The 21,182-nt window shown below is 41.6% G+C and overlaps 1 protein-coding gene across 7 annotated transcripts in view; it reads left to right on the plus strand.

Annotated features, from left to right (window-relative positions):
• The first annotated feature begins 11,326 nt into the window (after positions 1–11,326).
• mark1 (MAP/microtubule affinity-regulating kinase 1) overlaps positions 11,327–21,182 on the plus strand; it is a 60,660-nt gene continuing 50,804 nt past the window's right edge. For 3 of the 7 annotated variants that reach the window (XM_072436290.1, XM_072436291.1, XM_072436295.1), the window contains exons 1-2: positions 11,329–11,681; positions 18,345–18,545. In XM_072436290.1, the coding sequence (XP_072292391.1) occupies positions 11,631–11,681; positions 18,345–18,545 (252 nt within the window). In that variant the 5' untranslated portion in view covers positions 11,329–11,630. Of the gene's footprint in view, positions 11,682–18,344; positions 18,546–21,182 lie in introns of all 7 variants that reach the window. The other 4 variants (XM_072436288.1, XM_072436293.1, XM_072436289.1 and 1 more) reach the window with 3 other exon arrangements.

The raw sequence follows: 21,182 nt of genomic DNA on the forward strand, positions 1-21,182 counted from the left end.
TAAGTTGTGTAACCTAATTATGCAATACGGGACATCTGTTTTTCATTGTCGGTTTACATTTGTTGTGGAATGGGACGGAGCTGTTGCTGAGTCAGCTTGTAGAACACGGTATGTGTGGACAGTTAAATGCCAAACAGGGGTCTTGAAATGATGAATGAAGATGTATGAGGAGAGTAGGCACGCCGCTACTACAGTTTGTCTATAATAATGTTAGTGAAGATGTTTGGAAACATACCCGCTTTCCATTCACTGTCAACAGGCTCTTTCAGCACAGATTGCACTTAGAATTATTGAGTAGGCCTGTATTTTGTATAAGACAGTGTCAGACAAAGGGGAATCACATTTTACACTTCACCCAATGCTTTTGTTGGTTTCTGTCAAAAGCACGACTACAAACTACTACATTTTGCACATATTGAAATTGACTTCAATACAAAAAAATCAACACATTTTATTTTATGTCCTAACATTGTAGCATCATCAAAAACATGGAGTTGTATTTAGCTTCATTCAGGTTTGTCTGATGAATCCTGTTTACCAGGTTGTCTTCTCTGCTCCTTCTCTGAGCCTGATTTGTGACATCATAGGTAGAGATCCGGACGTCTCCTGTGTTCACCCCTAGCTTTACCATGAGGGCAAAACAGGGTCAGCCCTATGTTCCCCGGAACCTATGTTGCCCGAGACTGGGTTTGGATTTGGGTCATATGCTGCTAAATATTATGCTGTAAAACCATACATTTATGCATAACTATTTCGGAAACTGAACCAGAAGCCCATTCTATCATTTGAGGAGATACCTATGTTCCCCCGTTCATAGGAAAGGGGGAACATAGGTACCAGGGAACATAGGTATTGGAGAACATAGGTACTGGGGAACATAGGTACTGGGGAACATAGGTATTGGAGAACATAGGTACTGGGGAACATAGGTATTGGAGAACATAGGTACTGGAGAACATAGGTATTGGAGAACATAGGTACTGGAGAACATAGGTACTGGGGAACATAGGTACTGGAGAACATAGGTACTGGAGAACATAGGGACTGGAGAACATAGGTACTGGGGAACATAGGTACTGGGGAACATAGGTACTGGAGAACATAGGTACTGGAGAACATAGGTACTGGAGAACATAGGTACTGGAGAACATAGGTACTGGAGAACATAGGGACTGGAGAACATAGGTACTGGAGAACATAGGTACTGGGGAACATAGGTACTGGAGAACATAGGTACTGGAGAACATAGGTACTGGAGAACATAGGTACTGGGGAACATAGGTACTGGAGAACATAGGGACTGGAGAACATAGGTACTGGGGAACATAGGTACTGGAGAACATAGGGACTGGAGAACATAGGTACTGGAGAACATAGGTACTGGAGAACATAGGTACTGGAGAACATAGGTACTGGAGAACATAGGTACTGGGGAACATAGGTACTGGAGAACATAGGTACTGGGGAACATAGGTACTGGAGAACATAGGTACTGGAGAACATAGGTACTGGAGAACATAGGTACTGGGGAACATAGGTACTGGAGAACATAGGTACTGGAGAACATAGGGACTGGAGAACATAGGTACTGGGGAACATAGGTACTGGAGAACATAGGTACTGGAGAACATAGGTACTGGGGAACATAGGTACTGGAGAACATAGGTACTGGAGAACATAGGTACGCACCCTGGCAAAACTTGTTCTTGCCTCTGAAAGGTAAGAAAAGCATTTATAAACTTGCTTCGGGGAATAATTAGAATGCGAGGATTATGTGAGAAAATGAGGAATGTACCTTTGCACATCTGTAAACATTTTTAAATTAATTTGCTCTGTTTTTTAAGTTTCTTTGTAAAATCATGTTCATGTAGGAGCAGGCTAGCTTTTGTTTGTTTTCCTTAGTTTATTCCATCTGAAAGAAAGTAAAGTGTGGTTTTAAACGCATGCATTATTTAAGTTCTAAAACATATGCCAAATGAATGTTAAAAGGCCAATATCAATACATCTTGCACATCCTGTACTCCAGGTTCCTCCAGAGTGACCGAGCTCCCATCCTTCTCTGAAATTAGTTTTAACACCACACATTTTATGAAGTGACATAAAATAAAATCTAACACCACTTTTAGTAATCCAAGATTAATTCAGTTCTTGCTTCTCACGCTGTTCATGTTCAAATCTCCTTCAAGTGAACATATTGCTTTTTATTTAAGCTCGTAATCATAAAACATAGGCCCACATATTCCAAACCATGACTCCCAACAATTTACTGCTCTGCTTAATTCTCTTTGAAGCCTGATCCTGACCTGCACAGCGAGCAAACACGTAGCCTCTCCCTCTGCACAGCGCTGTAGGTGTGTGTCCGTCATCCCAGAGGCCACGCAGAGGTGAGAAACCACTGCTTTACTGGACTGGCATCTGCATTTGGAAAAGATGGGGTGAAGTCACTTGTTAGCGCTGGCAGTAACGTGGCAGAGGCAGTTCACATGGGGCAGAGGGAACGAGCGGGACGGACCTTTTCGTGAGTGCCACTGAAAAGAGCCTGTGAGCGCATGCCAGGCCGTAAACAGTCCCCTACCACCGAGCCGTTTGGAAAAGCTGTCAGTCAGGGTGAAAAATGACTCCTGGAGCTCCATACCTGTGTGATTACATTGGCTAATTACAGTGTGGCGCAGGGGTGGCTGAGCGAGACAGGCCTGAGGGGGCTGAGCGTAATTATATCTTCACAATTAATAGTTGGCTCTGACAGAGGAGTGCGCTGTCTTCTGACACAGCTAACTGTTTTAACGCAGCGGAAAGCCTTTGAATGTGACATAATTACAAAGGCAAACATGATACACAGATCATCATTATGTGTGCGGAGCTGAACTGTAAACCACACTTACTCCAGCGCTACAAGTTCATCACGGGCGTATTAAGATGTCGACAATAGTGTGACTCATCATATTTTTATCCTTTGGCGTGTGCGGCAGCGACAGCCTTATTGTTTTATTGTTGACGCAATACACAACGTTTTAACAAGATTAAATAGAAGAACATTTAATTCTGAAGACTCAATTTGACAGAGTGAATGTAGCGTGAAATGGAAAGAGAGAGGTAGAGACATTCAGCAAATGGGAGAGGCTTGAATGCAAACGCCGAGGCTGTAACAACCGCATAGCAACACCTTAAACCACTGCACCACCGCAGCTAATTGCTAATTTGATCTGTTTTCTGCTTTAAGTTGCCAGAAGACAGAAGAGGTGATATGGACTAAAATGTTTGGCTATTGGCCCAACGTCAATATAGTTGACCTGCATTATTTGCAATACGATGTTATCGAAATGCTTGTATTAAGGACAATTAAGTGATAGTTACAGGTTCAGCTTTTTCACAATTGTCCAAATTTCTTATTACTCTGAAATAAATTAATAACTATTTAATCTCCCACTGTAAAGTTGTGCTTATATAGTGTATATGGAGGACTTCCTTTTTCTTTTCTTTTTTTTAATGAAAAAACACAAAACAAACAAAACAAGACCAGATAAAAAACAAATTGCATACATTTTAGGAAAAATAAGGCATCCAAAGCATCCAAAGAAAAGTAAGGTTAAGGCATACAAGGCCCAAAATAAAAGTCCCATTTAGTCCAGTTTCTTTTAAATTTGTCCATTTCCCAGTTGAGTCTGTGTGTGATATTTTTCCATTTCCGCATGTCAGTTATAATGTCGGGCAAGCCCTTAATCGTCAGTGCAGTTTGTGACATCATTTTTTTGTGTTGGCCTTTTTCTTAGAAGTATCCTCCAGAGGTATCCATTAATGTCGTCCATGGCAGGAGTTTTGAGGCCCAAATACATAGTTCTGAAATTGAGTGATTCAGTCTGCAGTGTCTGTCATTTCTGTCCAATATTTTTGACTTCCAAACGTTTTGCAACTCAGCGTGTTCTTGCATCTCCACATGTACGTCCCTGTGTCTCCGTCCTGTCAGCTCACATCTGCCCTGCAATTCCAAAGAGCTTTCATATTTTCCACTTCCACTTCTCCTTTCCTCTCCCGCTGCAACTCAGAAGAAGCGCCCAGGTCATGCTCTTGGTGTTTATTTACTGTAGCGTGCTGGGTGCTCGTGTGACAGTCATGGAGACAGGCAGGTGAAGGCCATCTCTGAGGTGGGTCCTGTAGAATGCGGCTCAGTGCAATAATGCTTTCCCCGTGGAGTAGGTGTCGAGGAGAGCTGGCGTAATGAACAGAAGGCTGGCGCGCTGCCTGATCAAATTCCACTGCAGCTTCATATCTCTGCCCTTCCACAAATGTGCGGCAAAGGCCCACATACCAGCGGCTTTTATTGACTTGTCAGAGCAGACAGCTCCAGAGCAGACTAGAATCTGGAACGTGTAAGTATGTTTAGGACGCACACATCTGGAGTTTCTTCTGTGTAGTGTGTGTAATATGTTGCACTATTACTATTATTAAAATATCAACGGCACAATTTGCAAGAGGCCAATATATATTCTACGGAAGCTCTGCACAGTCTATTTGAAATAAACAATAAAGAAAACAATTATTTGCAATGATAATAAAGGTGTTGTATGTGATTTTTACAATCTAAAAGATATGAAAATGTGAACTTGCAGTTGAGTCATGGTTATTCTAACAAAAACTACGGTGTTTAACTCTGAACACAGTCATTGGTCTCATTCTGTAGATTCCATCCATGTTTTTCAGTCTAATTTGCTGTCACCGCAATTTTGAAGATGTTGAAAATGAAAAGAAGACAGAAGTTATGGGTTTTGATCCTTATCTACAGCGGCGGGTCGCTGACACTTAAAAGCAGAAACAACTTGCCACAACAAACTATTGTTGACATTTCCATCTGCTCTTCCTCGTCCACGAGCCCTCTGCACTGGACAAGCCCTCCAAGCTTTTAAGAGCACAGACTTTGTGTCTAAAATATAACACGTGGAAAGTTGGAAATTAGGCTCTTTAAAACTGTCTTCAAGTATGCTAACATTTACTAGCACAGTGATATGTTATGTAAACTAGCATTAGCCAGCTGCTAACTAACTGAAACAAACAGCTCAGCCTCAGTCTGGAGTGATTTCTGTGAGTCCACTGGTCCCTCCTGACCACAGTAATACATTTCTGGACAAACAGGGTTTTTGGGGATGTTATAGAAGAGAAACCCTTTGTTTTGACACTTTATGTTGCTAAAGCTCACAGCAAGCATGCAGCTTACGCCCTCAAGATAGCAGTAGTAATGAGTGTGTGACGTCACTTCAGACTCATGAATTGCATACTTGTGTTCTTTTTACCTTGCTCTCTGGTCTTGTTCTGTGTTATTTTTAATTGTAAAAAAAATCAATAAATAATACATCAAAATAATCAATCATCACCAAACGCTAGCTTGATCTGGTGACAAACCGCCCACTTCAGCTGTTTCCTGCTTAAGGCACAGTAATCGTGCAGACGTTTATGTCAAGACCAACATAAGACTGAACATTTTAGATTTTCAGTGCATAATGCTTCTACCACTATTCAACTCCATCGAGGTGTGGAGAAACAAAATTAATGCAAAAAAGGCAACAATAAACTGGAATTAAATGAGGAATAAGATGAAGAATAATTTAAATATGATTTAGATTGAATTGATTAGAAAACGTTGGTTATGTTGACATCAGCGGCTCATGAAGCAGGCCCATGTGGGCCGAGCCTTTGCCATGGGAATCTGCCATTAACAGAAGCGAACCAGTCTGGGGGGACCAGGGCTAGTGGAAAAGGGACTATTGCCTCCATGGAAATGTTATTGCTTTGCCTGAAATGTTCCACACTATGTCATAACAACATATTTATATCTCCATGGAGACAAGCAGGTGATACCACCACGCCAAGCTATTCTTTGTGTCTTTGTTTTTCAAGGTATTGTTGATGAATTTCTTTCTTTTTGTGTTTTTCTTTTTATCAAACCATCCCTAAATAAACAAGTCAAAGGCTATATGTTTAATGCTAAATTGTGGAACATTTTAGGCCAAGCAATAAATCTCATGAGACAGAAACGTTGTTCACCAAATGACAAAGGAGCAACTTGTCTGTGTTTTCAGTGTTTTACCTGTCTGTTGTGGAAAAGGTCAAATATCTGGTGACATCAGGAGTGAAATCTGTGACGATGAGACATTCAGAGACAATATTGTAAATTGTATGCACGTAAATATCACATGTGCACAAATAATGTAAAGGTTTGTTCAAAACTGACTGCACACTACTCTATACTGCCCACTTGTGGTGCATTTACAGTAAAAGTAAATACAGGAAGCTTATGCACCTTGCATTTTATTCAAAGTCTCTCATGGACAAGCACCAGTCTGCTATTTGTTCAAAAATAATATCCCCACATTAAACGCAGTGATTCGAAATGTTGTGTATACATTTAAGAAGCGCCTTGAGGACTCACATAAAGGGAGAATTAATGTTTTAACAATGAGCAAAGCACTGTCAGATTCAATTTGGACCATTTTTGAGTCTGAAATAAAGCTAATAAATAAATTGCTCTTTTGAAAAACATTTTCTTGTGTTTTATTGCTTTTACTTAACATTATATAGATTTCCAAAGTGCACTTGTTCACGTTTTCAACTTAGAGCAATCACATTGAAAACTTGTTTACTCTCAAGTGTAAGCAAGTTATTAATTCACGTGAAAATGGACAAAATTAAACATGTGTTACATAAATAAATTGATTGAACCAAGTGTAAATTTCTTGCTTCACATTTTCTTAACATGTTTGATTTAAAAAATATAGGTAGTGGATTTTGGTCATCTTATTTATTAGTTGAGTTAACAATTTTTTTTCAAACGGAAAATTAGACAACACGGTAACATTAGAGTAAAAAAATGAATCTCATTTAAATCTTTATTGAGTTAAACTTGAGTAAATCAGGCTTGGAATTAAATAATTCAGCAAATCTTTCTGTGCGATCCGTCAAAATCTGCATCTGCACCGCAAAGTCCATGATTGTAAAATTTGGTTTGAGCTATATATATATATATATATATATATATAGCTCATACCAAATTTTACTATGTATATATATATATATATATATATACATACCAAAATAGATTGAACTATGTTTTTTCAGAAAGCTACAAAAAAAACTAAACATGTAACATTTTGAGGACTTTTTCCCATTCAAAATACAAACGTTTAGTTTTTAATTGTCAATTACTATCATTTCCAATTTCTCATCATTCTTAAAGCCATGGATACTAACATTGCTCATACACTGAAAAAACCCAAGAGTTCAATTTGTGAAAGTATCACAACTTTATTTGAATGTGAACTTTGCCGTGTGTTTGTTTCTCATAATAAGCAGAAGTTATAATGGGCCCACATGCAGATGGACTGAAGTGGACCATAAACACGAGTGGTCTGATCCCCCTGCTGCATGTGAGCGAGGTGCAGAGGGTGGAGGAGGTGGTACAGTGGCTGTGCTAACAGATGCTACTCTTCTCCATGTCTCATAATGAGTTTAGTCCACTGGCACAAATACAGTTAGTACCAGGACCGTTGGGGGTTAGCAGCTGCCTGTACTTTTGATGCTCGCCCATATAAGAGACTGTAATCACATTTGGGCCTTGTATCAAACCTGTGTCCGTGCGTGTTACATTCCAAAGGAGAGAGGCAAAAAACAACAAGAAAAATAGGAACAAACGTCACATTTAAAAGATTGCTATTAATAACATAAAGTCATCTTTATGTACATCATTGGTACATAAAGAACACACAAAAAGTAGGAATATTGACCAATAGATATATTATTTCCCCCTTTACCCTATAATTATAATTTTACGTTGTGCCAAAGAGCAAGTGGGTAACGTTTCATTTTTTGAGTGTGATATTGACAACTCAAAAATGTGTTAATTATTTTTAAATCATGCTTAATAAAAAGTGCATGCATGCAAAAAATCTTGGCTTGAAACTTGAAAAAAAAATAATATACATATAAATATGAAAATGCTCTTTGGTTAATTAGATTACCGTACTTTCAGCTTTAATGTTATTACACTTGTAATACACTAAGTGCAACAAAGTACAGTTATATATCTTATCAGAGCAAGAAAGTAAGTATATATAAATGCATATAACAGGAATGTATACTAGTGACATATATACACATGAGCTATAATATTTTAAAATTACTATTACATGATTTACAGCTATCTTTAAATGAGGATGCAGTCTAATTGCTAATGTTTAAATGGAAACCACATACTGTTCAAAATTAGTTAATTAGTTCATTACTACAATCAACATATTTTTCTTGAATATCTCTTTTAAATGCACTACTTTACCATTAGCCCCTGGTCACCCTTGAAAAGAGGTTTTGATCTGTTCCTGGTTAAATAAAGGTTACTAAATAAATAATCTGTAAATAAAGACTTCCACATTTTATAACTCATGACAGGGTACTAACTAACATTTAAACTTTTAGGTTTAGAACAATGAGGCAAACATTGCAGAGGGTGGAAGGTTATACTACCACCCCGTTATCTCCTCCCACAAGAAAGGCCTGATGCCACCCCTGGGTGCAAGGCTTCTACTGCCCTATTGTGCATCTTTGGATTTTGTTCTCGTTTTTTTAAAGTATATATAAGAAGCAAATATGGGCATTTGAATCATTGCTCAATAAACAAACAAAAACAGAAATCTGGCAGCACTTCAGAAGTATAATGAAGATAAATGGTAATAACTGCACTTTAATTATTATATGATCAAATACTTAAATCATAATAAACCAATAATTAAGAATTATTAAAACCAAGTACGTAACTTCATTAAGGAGTTGCAGATCTAATCCTGAGTAATAAACTATTTGTTAATTATTCTCTGTGTATTCTTTGTTCATGCTTTATTAAAAGTGTAGTGTAGTTATAGAATATCATTCATTAGGATTCTGATGATCCAGTGCATTCCAGCCTAGAATGTATTGACCGGTATCACTACTATCATTAAAGAAAGTATGTGGAATTCCAGATTGTTGGCGTCGGAGGATAAGATCTGCTGTGTTGGGAAGCGCTCCACACTGGGATCACAGCAGAATTCCAAAAATGCCCATCCACAGCCAACCTGCAGCTTTCAGCCGCCTGTACGCTGTGTTAGCTTATCTGTTTGCATATTGTCCTCGCTCTCACCAAAGACTAAACATTTGGAATGAAATGGATCTGCAGGTGGAATAATAGGCTTTCATACAATTTTAGGTAAAGTTTGGTCAAAAATAAACAATAAATTCTCCAATAACTCTCTGGTTCAAATGATCACAAATTTATAATGTTGCGAAGTAGTGAAAATACACTAATTAAACAGGTAACAGTGAAGTGGATCATAATGCAGTTTCAATGGACAAGTAAGAATTAGCCACAGAATATCATAACTTGGTAAATAAAACCACTCATATCTGAGTAAAACATTTGCAATTTTGCTTATTAAAGGAGACATTTCTGGGGAGAGGTCCACCACCTGCTCATCTCAATGGATATATTATTTATTTGTCTATAATGTTCTATAATACAGCATTCACTTTAATTACGAATGTTTTTATTTCGCAAACTACCTTGTAAAACATGCTTTCTCACTGCAAGCTACATATATATATATATATATATATATATATATATATATATATATATATATATATATATACACATAAAATTTCATCATAAAACTAACATTTTAAAAGGTAATATTTTCAAAATAGTGAAAAATTTCCAGGGCTTTGGGGCTTTGAAATTTTTATTTGTGTTTTTTTTGTTTATTATAAAGTCTAAAAATCCTTAGCATTTAGACTGGGGGTCATCTATTCATAGAAAGTGTATTTTTGTCTCCTTTTTGCTTACATTTTGGAATTTTGAACATTCTGAAGTCAAAGCATTTTAATGAATTTATTTTTCAAAATATTGTAATCAAATTCAATAATTCGATTTTTATTTTACACGTATTCCACACTGGTATCATATTTTAAACGTGCTTCATAAACACGTTTGGTTGCATCACGTGATCAGGCATTAGGTGCCCCAGCTAACGCCTGACATCTAGTGGACAGATGGTGTATGTACAACTCTACCATCGACCAACGCCACACCCAGAAATCCTGAATATTTTATGAATTTGAAATAGGAGAATTTCTCTTCTTATCGATTCAATCCACCGTATTTGACATTGTTTTAGAAAAGTGTCTTAATGACGCTGAAAATTGCACCAAATCGTAAAGCTTTTTATTCTTCCTGTTATTAATAATAAAAATAATAATAATATTTTTACTATTTTTATTATTACTGCAAAACGTGGTTCTGCAAATAGAGATTGTTACTTTTCTGTCTGGATAGTGCACATGTGAAATCAAGTCCCTTTAAGAAGATGTATGTGAGGACATGAATAAAAGGGAGGGGGAGAAAACTGTGTCAAATCCAGCCCCTTGTTTGTTACCATGGAGCTGAAAGAGGGTGGGGCCAGGGAAACCAACAAGCACATGTGCAATTCTTTTGTGCAACGTTCTAAATTTGACATTTTAGTTAAGCAATATTGATAAGAGTATCCTTGTAAATGTCCCAGGGTTATTCATTGAAGAGAATTGAAGGATTACTGACTTACTTACTATTTCACATTTGCACGTTGACAAAATTAGGATTATACCTAAAGCTAAACCTTGATTAACCAGGACTAAAACAAAAAGGACAAGAACAGGACCAAAGTCGACATCCGGACTAAACTGGGCTGTGAGTGTCAATGCAGTCTAACTCCACACAATCTGGGAATGTAAATGACGTGTTGTTATTACATGCTAATAACAAGCTTGTGTCTCAGTCGGCCTGCAAAACCCCCCACTCCACATGTAGAGGCTCTTGTGGGTTTCTTGAGAATGAGTTGTGTCCTCATTTGTGCTGAACTGTTGCTAATAGTAACTGAGTCAGACTGCTCAGGATATGAATGAATAACAGAGCACTGTAATACTCCAATACTCCAGCAGGGGGTGCAGTCTTCACGTGAGAGCCAGGGCTGTTCATACCGGGGGCTTTTTGGAAACTGTTTACGACACTTTTATTTACAGAACGTTAAATGTTCAGATTTAATATTGTTCAAATGAGTTCATCTGTCCTAATGCTATGAAGTTATAACTTTACAGTGCGCATATGTGGGCCATATAAAGCTTAATAAAGTAGTGTGACAAGCAGTGCAGCAAATAAGCAGCACATTAGTGTGTGTGCTTAAGTGTTTTCTGGTGACTTGAATAATAAGCTATAAGAGTAGACAAAGGCTCCAGTGTGAGCGGCGGCAGCTCCCTCCATCCTTCCTGTGGGAGGTTTGAGATGCGCTGCGCACAGCCGTCCGCTAGCGACGCATCCTGCTGGCCTGCCCCTCTGTGCCTCAGCCTCTCTCCTCTCTGTGTCTGCGGCTAAACCTGCCTGTGAGGACGTGCACCAGCCCGGAGCAAGCAGCGGTGTGTGGCGGGCCTCGGGCGCTGATATGAGGCGGTAGAAGGCCGCTGTTGTGCGGGCTTTCTGTGGGATGTAGACAGTGGAACAGGCTGCACTCGCCCCGACGGACCGCGCCGTGTCTGCTCTGCCCAGCCCGCTGCATCGCTGAGCGGCCTGCGAAGCACACAACATGTCCACCAGAACGCCATTGCCCACGGTGAACGAGCGGGACACCGAGAACGTGAGTAGTGTCCGGATGACCCGTGATGACAGCGGCGCGAGCGGGACGAGCGCAGGGACGTGAATGTGCTGTAGCTAGCCGTGTGTAGCAGGTCTGTGCCGCGCTAGAGAAGCTCGGAGCCCGGGTTTATTATCTGTAGCCTGTCTGCACTCTGCATGGACCCGGGATCGACCCACGGTGGACCCACGGTGGACCCACGGTGGACCCACGGTGGACCCACGGTGGACCCACGGTGGACCCACGGTGGACCCACGGTGGACCCACGGTGGACCCGGGAGTCCTGAGTAACGGCCCGGCTCAGTGCGGTTCGGCCGCGGTGTCCCACTTTCAGCACAACACCGCGGCTCGCGCTGGCTCGCGTTAACAACGCATTGCGTCACTGTGGAGCCTTTAATGACACGCACAGGGCTGATTGTGCTTTTAGTGGAGAAAGCACACAGTGTGGTCTCGATCAGAGATCTATGGCTATGTTCTGGTCCGCAGGCTCAATATTTAGGCAGGAGGGGGATATTGCCCTACTTACAATGACGCGGTGTTGAAGTATCGCAATGTGACATCCATCACCTATTGGGCCTTGTGGAAACTGCACTAGTCTGTTGTTCAGCAGCAGCAGCAGCAGCAGGAGGTGTGAGTCTTTATTCTGCTGCCACCACACTCATGAATACAGCTAACATTATTTACATGGCCCCAAACAGGCTGGTCATTTCCCTGTGCAAGAGGAATGACTGTGTGTGTCTGTGTGTGACTGTGTGTGACTGTGTGTGACTGTGTGACTGTGTGTGTCTGTGTGTGTCTGTGTGTGTCTGTGTGTGTCTGTGTGTGTCTGTGTGTGACTGTGTGTGTCTGTGTGAGACTGTGTGAGACTGTGTGAGACTGTGTGTGACTGTGTGTGACTGTGTGTGACTGTGTGTGACTGTGTGTGTCTGTGTGTGTCTGTGTGTGTCTGTGTGTGTCTGTGTGTGTCTGTGTGTGACTGTGTGTGTCTGTGTGTGTGTGACTGTGTGTGTCTGTGTGTGTCTGTGTGTGTCTGTGTGTGACTGTGTGTGACTGTGTGTGACTGTGTGTGTCTGTGTGTGTCTGTGTGTGACTGTGTGTGACTGTGTGTGTCTGTGTGTGTCTGTGTGTGACTGTGTGTGACTGTGTGTGTCTGTGTGTGACTGTGTGTGACTGTGTGTGACTGTGTGAGACTGTGTGAGACTGTGTGTGACTGTGTGTGTCTGTGTGTGACTGTGTGTGTCTGTGTGTGTCTGTGTGAAACTGTGTGTGTCTGTGTGTGTCTGTGTGTGACTGTGTGTGACTGTGTGTGTCTGTGTGAGACTGTGTGTGTCTGTGTGAGACTGTGTGAGACTGTGTGTGTCTGTGTGTGACTGTGTGTGTCTGTGTGAGACTGTGTGAGACTGTGTGTCTGTGTGTGACTGTGTGTGACTGTGTGTGACTGTGTGTGACTGTGTGTGTCTGTGTGTGACTGTGTGTGTCTGTGTGTGTCTGTGTGTGACTGTGTGTGTCTGTGTGTGACTGTGAGACTGTGTGTGTCTGTGTGTGACTGTGTGTGACTGTGTGTGTCTGTGTGAGACTGTGTGTGTCTGTGTGTGTCTGTGTGTGTCTGTGTGTGTCTGTGTGAGACTGTGTGAGACTGTGTGTGACTGTGTGAGACTGTGTGTGACTGTGTGTCTGTGTGTGTCTGTGTGTGTCTGTGTGTGACTGTGTGTTTCTGTGTGTGACTGTGTGAGACTGTGTGAGACTGTGTGTGTCTGTGTGTGACTGTGTGACTGTGTGTGACTGTGTGTGTCTGTGTGTGACTGTGTGTGACTGTGTGTGACTGTGTGTGTCTGTGTGTGACTGTGTGTGTCTGTGTGTGTCTGTGTGTGACTGTGTGTGACTGTGTGTGACTGTGTGTGACTGTGTGTGACTGTGTGTGTCTGTGTGTGTCTGTGTGTGACTGTGTGTGTCTGTGTGTGACTGTGTGTGTCTGTGTGTGACTGTGTGTGACTGTGTGTGACTGTGTGTGACTGTGTGAGACTGTGTGAGACTGTGTGTGACTGTGTGTGTCTGTGTGAGACTGTGTGTGACTGTGTGTGACTGTGTGTGTCTGTGTGTGACTGTGTGTGACTGTGTGTGTCTGTGTGTGACTGTGTGTGACTGTGTGTGTCTGTGTGTGTCTGTGTGTGACTGTGTGTGACTGTGTGTGTCTGTGTGTGACTGTGAGACTGTGTGTGTCTGTGTGTGACTGTGTGTGACTGTGTGAGACTGTGTGAGACTGTGTGAGACTGTGTGTGTCTGTGTGTGACTGTGTGTGTCTGTGTGAGACTGTGTGAGACTGTGTGTCTGTGTGTGTCTGTGTGTGACTGTGTGTGACTGTGTGTGTCTGTGTGTGTCTGTGTGTGACTGTGTGTGTCTGTGTGTGACTGTGTGTGACTGTGTGTGACTGTGTGTGTCTGTGTGAGACTGTGTGTGTCTGTGTGTGTCTGTGTGTGTCTGTGTGTGTCTGTGTGAGACTGTGTGAGACTGTGTGTGACTGTGTGAGACTGTGTGAGACTGTGTGTGACTGTGTGAGACTGTGTGTGACTGTGTGTGTCTGTGTGTGTCTGTGTGTGTCTGTGTGTGACTGTGTGTGACTGTGTGAGACTGTGTGTGTCTGTGTGTGACTGTGTGTGACTGTGTGTGACTGTGTGTGACTGTGTGTGTCTGTGTGTGTCTGTGTGTGTCTGTGTGTGTGTGACTGTGTGTGACTGTGTGTGACTGTGCGTGTCTGTGCGTGTCTGTGCGTGACTGTGCGTGACTGAGCGTGTCTGTGCGTGTCTGTGCGTGTCTGTGCGTGTCTGTGCGTGTCTGTGCGTGTCTGTGTGTGACTGTGTGTGACTGTGTGTGTCTGTGTGTGTCTGTGTGTGTCTGTGTGTGTCTGTGTGTGACTGTGTGTGTCTGTGTGTGTCTGTGTGTGTCTGTGTGTGACTGTGTGTGTCTGTGTGTGTCTGTGTGTGACTGTGTGTGACTGTGTGTGACTGTGTGAGACTGTGGGGCTGTTTGTGACTGGGGCTGTTTGTGGCTGTGTGACTGTGTGAGGCTCCAGCTCCTCCAGCAGTGGTGCAGCTGACAGGCTCTGACACATTTAGGTTTCCCTTGTTTTCCTGGAAACCAGACGAGGCCCGTGTGAGCCTTATATTGTGTCAGAGCAGTGCAAAGCTGTGGAGCTCTTTAATCAGAATACACAGATTTGTACAGTACAAAAATGAAAAGCAGTGTTATTAATTAATTAATTATTATTTATTATTAAGCTGTAATGTGTCAGCAGCAACATGATGGAAAATATAGGTTGATTTATAAAAAGGTCTCATTGTTAATACGATAGGCCTAAGCCGTTTTGTCTTGTCCTTCCTCCAGACTAGAGCAGTGTTTGAGCTCAGTGCAGGCCTAATGTGAACACTGTAGTGTGCCTGAGACAGGCTGCCAGGTAAGTATAAAGCTGTGCTCAGCACATGACACTAGCATCCTGCTGCCTATATTTGACTGTGCTCAGGCCCCAGGGCCCACCAGCAGCTCTACTGCATTGCATAACGAGCTATTACTCAGAGAGAGAAGTGGCTTTTAGTACTGCACTTTTCTCCAATTCCATATGTGTCCGACTTTAAATTCTGGTAGAGGCCAAATCTGTGTGTAGACCTCCAATTTGGCCATTCTTTCTAGCTCATAGTTATGAATTGCTTTTCGAGTACTTCTCTTTCATTGTCCCATTTCCCCCATTAAGCCCTTTTGATCAAGTATATTGATCCTATAATGAGTCAGTTCCACAGGTGGAGACGTGCTTTTGGAATCAGGAGAAACTGACACAAGAACTCTTTATTCACTGCATGGATAGACTTAGACTCCAGCACTACATGTATGTCTCTCAATATCTTTCTCTCCCTCTCTCTCTTCACCGCATTCTCTCCCTCTTCTGTCTCATGCTCTCTCTCTTTCTCTCTTTCTCTCTCTCTCTTTCTCTCTTTCTCTCTCTCTCTTTCTCTCGCGCTCTCTCTCTGTCTGTGCATGGCTGAGCCAGGGTGATGCTAGCCCTGCAGGGTGTAGCGTTTCCCCAGTGAAACGGGAGCACGGAGGACTGGGTAACCAGACTAAGGCTTTATGCTTTATTCTATGAGTGGGTGTGGTGCAGGAGCAAAGGATCATGGGATGTCTGACCCGGACTGACACCCCCGCTCCTGTGCACCAGATAGACACACTATAGATATGTGCAGCCATTTTTAACAAATAAATCAGGTGAGGTCCATTGCCTTTTTATATTGGTTTATTTTTTGGACTAGTTTTGGATTAGACCTGGGGTAGACCCAGTTTGGACCAGATTAGTCATGGTTTAATCCCAGTTTAGTCATAGTTTTGTCTACTTTTATTTTTAAGTTAGACTGTTATTTATAAATGTAAATCCAGTCCTTGATTACTCATTGTACCCTGTTGGGACCCTCTTCCTGGTGAAGACCTGTTTTAGTCAGTGTTTAGTTCTGTTGGAGTCCTGTTCATTGCTAAAATAAAGGCCTGTTTCCACTGGTTCACTTCGGAGTGGATGGGTATGGTCTGAACGTCTCCACTGTCTTAAATGAACGGCACCACACTGTTTAAATGATCCAAATTGGACCCTGCCAGGTTTAGCTCTCCACGTTTTCTAGAGTTAGGTCTGCTTTAGCTAAGGAAGAGTTACACACCAGAGCGAGATGACTGGACAAGAGAAATAGCAGACTTAGGTGGACAAACATGGACAAATTTGACAAACTTTGGACTAAATGTGACTTTAATGTTGACCAGCGTGTTTCCCTTACTTTCTCTCTCTGTGTCGAGTTCTGGGTTATTTTTTATTCTGTTTTTGTACATTTGAAAACTGGAAAAAATAATAAAAAATACTGGACTAAGACACCGATAACCACGTAATCAACAAAATGACAAAACGCCTACATCATCAAATGATCACAGGGAAGAATGAAGTCTACCTGAACAAACAAAAAAAAGAGAAGTGAAAAACAGAACTACTTAATTTTATACAGTTTGCTCACATACCTAAAGCATTTTAAGCAAACTCTGAGGCCAGGGCACATGTTGCTGTCACAGTAAAGCTAACAACTAGCATGCTAACAACTAGCATGCTAACAGCGCACTTGCTGCTTAGTGGAGAATAAAACTGATTTGACTTTTTACATGAAGAAGAAAATCGGGTACAGCCATGTCTGCATGTCTAAAAATAATTAAAACTAATTGAGTTTCATCAATAATACACTTAAATGACATATTCTTTATTTAGAAGCCTTCCGCTCTGTTTGAGATCGGCTTGACCTCTACAAAGTGGGTCTTTTTATTCTCCAGTGTGTGGAGACGTGTCGTCACTTTCCCTTGAAGGCCCATAAGTAAAGAACAGTAACTTTCTTTTGTTATCTAATCTAGTCCTGTGGCGGATACGGTCTCTAGGTTAGGAGGAGGTTAGGATGTCAGAGGGAGGGAGTCCACTCTTCAATTTGTCAAATTGTTTTGTCCATAGCGCTCTTCTAATGTGGAAAGTCCCAAGTGAATTTAATACCAGAACCATTGCCGTAAGCTGTCAATTCAGAAACTTTTCTCAGCAAATACTACCTCAGCACATTTCTGGCAACGTTATCAACTAAAACTTATCTGAATTAATCAGGTAAAGCTGCATTCAAGAACAAGAATGACACTAATAAAAACTCCAGAACTAAAGCCTGTGACCATAACCACATTTTTTCCAGGACTAAAATAGGTCTAACCATATTTACGGACTAAATCTGAATTAGGCATATTTAAAATGGCTCGCAAGTCAAAACAAGGACTGAACCAGGTCTATGCTAGGTCTAACCAGGACAACAGAACTTCCACTAATCCAAATTGAAACATGCAGAAATAAAGTATGCCTAAATATGGACTAAAGCAGGACAAAATAAGGTCCTAACCAAGTCTAAACTAATTGGAAACCAGCTCTAAAGTGTAAAAGACTCCTGATTTCCACCACCAGAAGAAGCTCATGTTCACCAGTGTTCAGAGCTTGAGAAGCACTCTTCCATAAGCTTTTATTTCTAATGTCCTTATCTTGGCACAACTTCTTCACTGCACCACTCTGCTGCATTGTTGGTAAATGCAGCGTGTGAGGAACTTTAGCTACATAGAATTTTACAGTTATTATAATAAGAAATAAGTATTAGCAGGGGAATATATTGCTTATGTAGCAGTTTTTAAATGCATTGAAACTTTTTTATTATGATGAATTTTTCTAATTATTATGTTTGCTCCACCATAGCTCAAAATATCCAGAATACCTGTTTTGGTTACTCAAACAAACAAGTATCACCTAAGAATATTTGGCCTTCCGAGTACCATAAGAGCTGAACCAGGTCCATTAGGGGACTATTCCAGGTCTAAACTTGGGTTTAAAAGGACAATACTGATTGAAATAGTGCTAAAGAAGGACTAGCACAGAGGAGAACAAAAACATCATCAAAATGTACTCAAAATAAAACAAAATCTAGACCTGGAAAGGGCCGCAGTTTGAGAAACACTGCTGCAGTTAGTGTTGTTAAGCTCAATAACGAGCCCAAACGAAACTGAATGTGTTATGAATATCGTATGTTTTCCTCATATCATGCAGCCTTAATAAGATGTTTCTTCTCTCCTCAGCATTCCTCGGTGGACGGCTTTGCGGAGCCCCCAGCGCCGCCCACAAAGTCGGCGAGCCGCCACAGCCTGCCACGATGCCGCAACTCCTTCACCTCCACCGAGGAGCACCCCCACATCGGCAACTACCGCCTCCTCAAGACCATCGGCAAGGGCAACTTCGCCAAAGTCAAGCTGGCCAGGCACGTCCTAACCGGTCGAGAGGTAAGAGTGACTTTGAATTGTAATGGAAAACGAGGACATTTTAGAACGTCGCATCCAACTCAACTTAACCTATACTAAGTTACACTATTCCATGCTTGGTACGCTCCACAAACAGGTCGCGGGAAAAACGCGGGACGCCTAAGACCATATAGACTTTGAATGTAAACTGGACACTTTGATGAGGCGGTACTTGTTTATTTGAAGTAGTATTTTAATGATGGCGCTACCAAAAATATGCAATGAAATTGCGTTTTAGGGATGGCTTATTTTCCCCCCCGATATCAAAACGGATGGCGGGCGATTTTGATTTATCATGTTAGGAACGGCGGGGGCGCCATCCCTGAATGTACGTAGTGAGACCCCTGATCTTCTGTTCTGGGACTGAATAGATTTAGTCTAGTTTTGCTTAGTAATGGGTTGATTGCCATGGCAAATATGCTTTTTTAATCATAATTTGCTTCTGCCCTTTCTCTTCTGAATGGTTTTACAAATCCCAGCTATAAAAACATGTCTTTTTTCGAATATGTGAAATTGACCACTCCTTATTGAGCCGTTGGATAGACTTGATAGTCACAAACTCTGCAGTTGACCTGGCTGTGTGATGGACGTGCTCCTCCTGGTGTGTCTGTAATTAAAGTCCTGCGTCCCTCTGGAGAAGACACTGGCCTTGTGATCTGCTCTCCGTCTCCTCCAGGGCTCCTGCTGCCCTCTGACAGCTCCCATCACTCACAACAGTGCGTTTGTGTGACTAGGCTTTTGCATGGATACCTTATGTTCCTATGTGTAAATCGATAGTACATCATATTAGTCAGCAGTTCTCGTAAGCCAGGTGTGCAGTGAGTGATTTGACCTTCTGCAAAAAATGTTTCCTCATCTGTTGTAGACCAAAAACGTAGGTGTGACGTGACTTAAAATAAAATGGCTTGGGACTGGTCTTGGACATGGAGCCCTGTGACTTCAGATACTAAAAAAAACTGTTGGATAGAACAATCTGGAACATGTCCCGCCCCTCTTCTCTATTTGTGACCAGGTTGGACAATTCACAACATTCACAAAAAGAGAGTGAACCCTTGTCATTGCATAAACGTTCAGACACGTGGCTAATAGTAAAGTACAGTCACAATCACATCATCAACTAGCCTTGTCATGATTATGACTATATCGCCTTTGTGACCAGGGGATGTGTTGGTCATCCTTGTGAGCTGGTTTCAGAAGCAACATAGAAAGAGAATCAAACCTGTGACTTTCCGGCTGTGAGGCGCGTTGTTATGATGAAGTAAAAAATGGCATATCAAACTTAACTTACCGGTACTTACTCTGTTCATGGGTCCGAAGTGACGTCACACCCGCGTTGCTACTGCCACCTTCAGGACAAAAGCCGCATGTTGCACTGCACAAAATGTCTCAAAACAAAGGGTTTCTCTTCTGTAACGATAAAGCTCCTAAACCAGCTTAGGAAGTGAAGCATCGCCTTGTTGCATGTGATTGTGATTGTATGATTTGTGTCGTGTGGTTTTTAACTGAAGATTCTACAGCACAAGTCCACAACAAATTTCCCCGGGGGGACAGTAAAGTACATTGAATTGTATTGTAACATCCCCAAGACCCTGATTGTGGCCAGAAATGTATTACTGTGGTCAGGAGGGACCAGTGGACTTACAAAACTCACTCCAACCTTGTTTCAGGTCATTAGCAGCTGGCTAATGCTAGTTTACATAATTATTGAGTGGCTATGCTAATAAACGTTATCCTACTTGCAGAAGGTTTTAAAGATGCTAATGGCAATTACATTTTAGGATCAGGCACAAAGTCTGTGCTCTTGAAAGCTTAAGGGCTTGTGGATGATGAAGCATACATATTTATATTTTTTAATATGGACACGTGACATTTTTTAACCTTACAAATCATAACTAAGTGCTGGGATTTGGGTGTGGATGGGGGGTAGGTGAAAACTCCAGCCTCAGTTGCAGGAGGACTATACAGGAATCAATCAAAATACAACTTTGAGTAAACTAATGATGAGGAAACACTGTTGTAAGAAGGTTAAAAGCTCATTAAAGGTGATTTTGCATAATAAGTCTCCTAAAAACAGTATTTTTTCTTCCTCTAAAGTCTAAACCACATGCTTTTACTGACAGGGTCGCTCGTAAAAAGCCCCAAGTTGATAATTGACAATTAGAAACGACTGAAACTCAATCTCAATTAAATTTTGATTGATCTCGCAGCTATTTCTATCCTTTTTTGGCCCTATAACGTCGTGTCCCTCGAGATGGACATGGCACTGGCTTGATCCCTGTCCCTGTCCTCTGCTCCTGTCCTCTGCTCCTGTCCTCTGCTCCTGTCCTCTGCTCCTATCCTCTGCTCCTGTCCTCGGCTCCTGTCCTCGGCTCCTGTATATTATTCTTGGGTGTGCTCCCCAGTATACTCTGTGCAGCACAAAGTCAGGCTCTGCTTTGTGTGGCTCTGCTTGCTCATCAGAATGCAAAGACTCGAGCCAAGTGAGCAGCCAAAGAACAGGTGGAAAGAACACAGCCTACTAAATGTCCCAGTGGCATTCCCAAGCATCAGTCTGTAGGTCTAGGTCTGAAAAAACGACAGGATATTTGTGAAGACGTTTTAGAAAAACTCCTTTATCAC

Source organism: Eucyclogobius newberryi, unplaced genomic scaffold, assembly GCF_026437365.1.
Source record: "Eucyclogobius newberryi isolate DKJ021-1_F unplaced genomic scaffold, fEucNew1.0.hap1 SCAF_8, whole genome shotgun sequence".
Taxonomy (NCBI): Eukaryota; Metazoa; Chordata; class Actinopteri; order Gobiiformes; family Gobiidae; genus Eucyclogobius; species Eucyclogobius newberryi.